This window comes from Galeopterus variegatus, unplaced genomic scaffold (assembly GCF_000696425.1).
Source record: "Galeopterus variegatus unplaced genomic scaffold, G_variegatus-3.0.2 Scaffold367, whole genome shotgun sequence".
Classification (NCBI taxonomy): domain Eukaryota; kingdom Metazoa; phylum Chordata; class Mammalia; order Dermoptera; family Cynocephalidae; genus Galeopterus; species Galeopterus variegatus.
The window spans coordinates 432,103-435,103 of NW_007726478.1; the positions used below are offsets into that span (position 1 = coordinate 432,103).

A 3,001-nucleotide genomic window follows, 5' to 3' on the forward strand; every position below is an offset into this window, starting at 1 on the left:
AAAAAAAAAAGAGGACTAGCAGCTAAAGAACCTCGGGGAACACCTGCCTCATCTCCCACCTTCCCTGACCTGGCCCCAGTGCTCTGCACACTGACTTCACCCCACCAACAGCGTGTGCCCCTGGAAAACGCTCACTCGACCTGGTAGCTCATGAGGCAAGGAGAAGGGAGCCTGGTGTCAGCAGCCAGCCTCCCCCTTCCCTCTTAGCCATTCCTTTCTCTTTCTTTCCAAGGATATCAAGTTTTAAGTTGTCCCAAGTGCTTTGGATTAAAAGAGGGTAAACTTTTGGGGGTGAGTGTACACTACCATAACTGTGGTGATGGTTTCACGGGTGCCTACACGGATCAAAACTCATCAAGCTGTGCACTTTATTGTATGTTAATTATGTCTTTAAAAAGCTGCCAATTCATTCTTTGAGCTTATAAAAAAAGAAGAAAAAAAGCTGTTAAGACACTCAAGAGACATCAATTAATAACCAAATGGCATATGAACCTTGGTTTAGATTGAAATAGAAAAAGAACAGCTATGAAAGACATTTTTGAGACAATTCCAGAAATATGAGTGTGGACTGGACACAACATGATCCTGGGAATCACTGCAGGTGTTTTTAGCCATGATGTGCTCTGCAGTACTCAGGAATGGTTTATGTAGACAGAGATGGATATAAGTACATACACATAAATTTGCCAAAGTACGAACAACTGATGGGCCCTGGCAGTGTATTTATGTGTTTGTTGTACTATTCTCCCAATTTTTCTGTATTTGACAAGCTTCCTAATAAAAAGTTGGAAAACTAAAAACTATTCCAAGGGGCTGAAGTCCCTGTCAACCAGCAGCAGCTGGGATTCTGCAGAAATGCAGATTCTCAGGCCCAGCCCCGACTTGCTGACCAGACATCGCAGAGGGGCCAGTGTTCAGTGCCTGAACAAGCCTGAAGGTCAGCACTGTGCCAGCGGAACATCCTGCGAGGATGGGAGCCTTCCCTACCTGTGCCTTCCCATGCAGCTCTAGGAGATGGTTTGAGAACTGCTGGGCTGGGGGAAACTGAGGTGTGGGTGGTGGTGAGACCCAAAATCCAAGTAAACACCAAACCAGGAGTATATCTGATCCAGCCAGCTGAGCACCAGGAGTGCAGTTCTCAAGGAATCCCCAGAGAGTCACCATGTAAGAGGATCTTATATTTAGTTGTAAAAGTGACCAGCAACCAAGCTCTCGGACACGGCCGAAACCACCCTCACTGGGTGGGTGAAAGCTTTGGTAGCTGAAGGATGACTTCACCACCAGGAGAGAGATGAGAAGTGAGGGAAGAAGGGGAAGTTAAACCTCCTGCTAAGCTGTCTCGGCCATACAGGAAGCTGGAAGCAGTGGGGATAAAATGAAAGGCTCCTGACAATGAATGGCGTAAGGTGTCATTTTTTTCTTAAAGTAGACTAGTAAGAATCTTCTTGGCTACAGAACTGGATAAATCTGTTCAATTCTCAACTGCTCAAGTGCCAAGCAAAAACATCAAATCGAAGGCAAGTAATTCCTTTAAATGTTAACTGAAGAACACGCAGGGAGGTCGCCCAGCCCCCAGACCCTTACCCATCCTTCCTTCGGCCGTGTTCTCTCTGGCTGCATCCCCCGAGGTGTGCATGGCTTTGGGTCGATCTGTAGGAAGTTTCAAACCAGCCAGTTGTGAATATGAGGCTATTTTCTCTAGAAAAGAAGGTGTTAGCAACAGCAGCCGCGGCACAATAAACTAGCCCAGCCCGCTGGCTCAATTCACCCTGTATCCTACTCCGGTTTCCAGTCTGAGCACCAAGCATGAACCTTTTAAAATCAACCCCACATTAAAACATCCTCTAATATAAATATCAGTCAAAGCCCAGTGACAGAGCTAAGCTGAAAGAACAACAAGAGAGCTGTATGAAAGGACACTTACATTTCGGCCGTCTAGGGTGTGTGGTCTGCTGGCCAGCACCGTTCCCACACAGTTTGGGTCTTTAAATTTGACAAACCCAAAACCTCGAGACTGGTTGGTAGTTTTATCTTTCATGATAACACAGTCTACGACTTCTCCATACTGGGAAAAGTAGCTGCGCAGAGTCTCTGCTCAGAGATTGGGAATAAAAACACAAACACACACAGCCACAGTGTTACGCACAAGTCTCAGGGGGGCGTGTAAACACACACACACACTCTTCCTTTCATCAGCCTCACCTGGAAAGGTCTGAACTAACAACACTTAAACTGGCTTACCAAGTCACTGTGAGGGAGAGGTGGGGAGGGGACAGGGCACGCTCCATGACCTCACACACATCGGGAGGCTACAAGCCAGCCCCGCCGTGGCAAACAGTCACCACCTGATCCCACAGGCATCCAAGGGAGCAAAGTTTAAGGGAATGCAAACATGACAACTTTAAATGCTGACCAGTAACTGAGGAGCGTCAACTTTATTACAAACTTTTCCTATGTGATTCTTAACTCAGTGACTGTCCCAGCAAAACCCTAGCCCTCCAGACTCCACAGTCACCAGCTCTCCTGCCTCCAGAACTGACCTCGGCCTGTAGCTAGGAACCTGCAGTCTACAGTCTCCCCTGTAACTCTGACTGGAAATACCAGGACCAAATTAATAGTTTCTAAGCAAATATACACTTACTCTCTGTCCCCAGCCAAATGTCCCGCTGCCCAGAAATCAATACAATGTCAGAAGAACTTAAAAATATCCAACATTGTAGCAACAGACTAATGCACACAACTTCAAGGCCAAGGCCGTGAAGCCTGGCCTGCAGCACCCGGCCTGCAGCCCATCCCCACCTACCTTGGGTTGTGCTCCAGTCTAGACCACCCACGAAGAGCTTCCTGCAATTCAACAAAAAAACATTCAGGATCAAAATGGCTCCTGCCTTAGAAATACCCCCTGCCTGCCCATCCTAAGGTCATAATTTGAAACACAGAAGTTGTTTACACATGGGCCGGCCAGGTGGTGCACTGCTACAGTGCGCCGCTTGGGAAGCGC

General features: G+C 47.5%; 1 protein-coding gene across 1 annotated transcript in view; it reads right to left on the minus strand.

The window, feature by feature from the left end:
- Positions 1-3,001, minus strand: part of LOC103586720 (DAZ-associated protein 1-like) — an 8,050-nt gene that overhangs the window by 4,033 nt on the left and 1,016 nt on the right. The window contains exons 2-4 of the mRNA XM_008568032.1: positions 2,804-2,844; positions 1,925-2,091; positions 1,585-1,650 (exon numbers count right to left, since the gene is read on the minus strand). Of these exons, the coding sequence (XP_008566254.1) occupies positions 1,585-1,650; positions 1,925-2,091; positions 2,804-2,844 (274 nt within the window). The remainder of the gene's footprint in view (positions 1-1,584; positions 1,651-1,924; positions 2,092-2,803; positions 2,845-3,001) is intronic.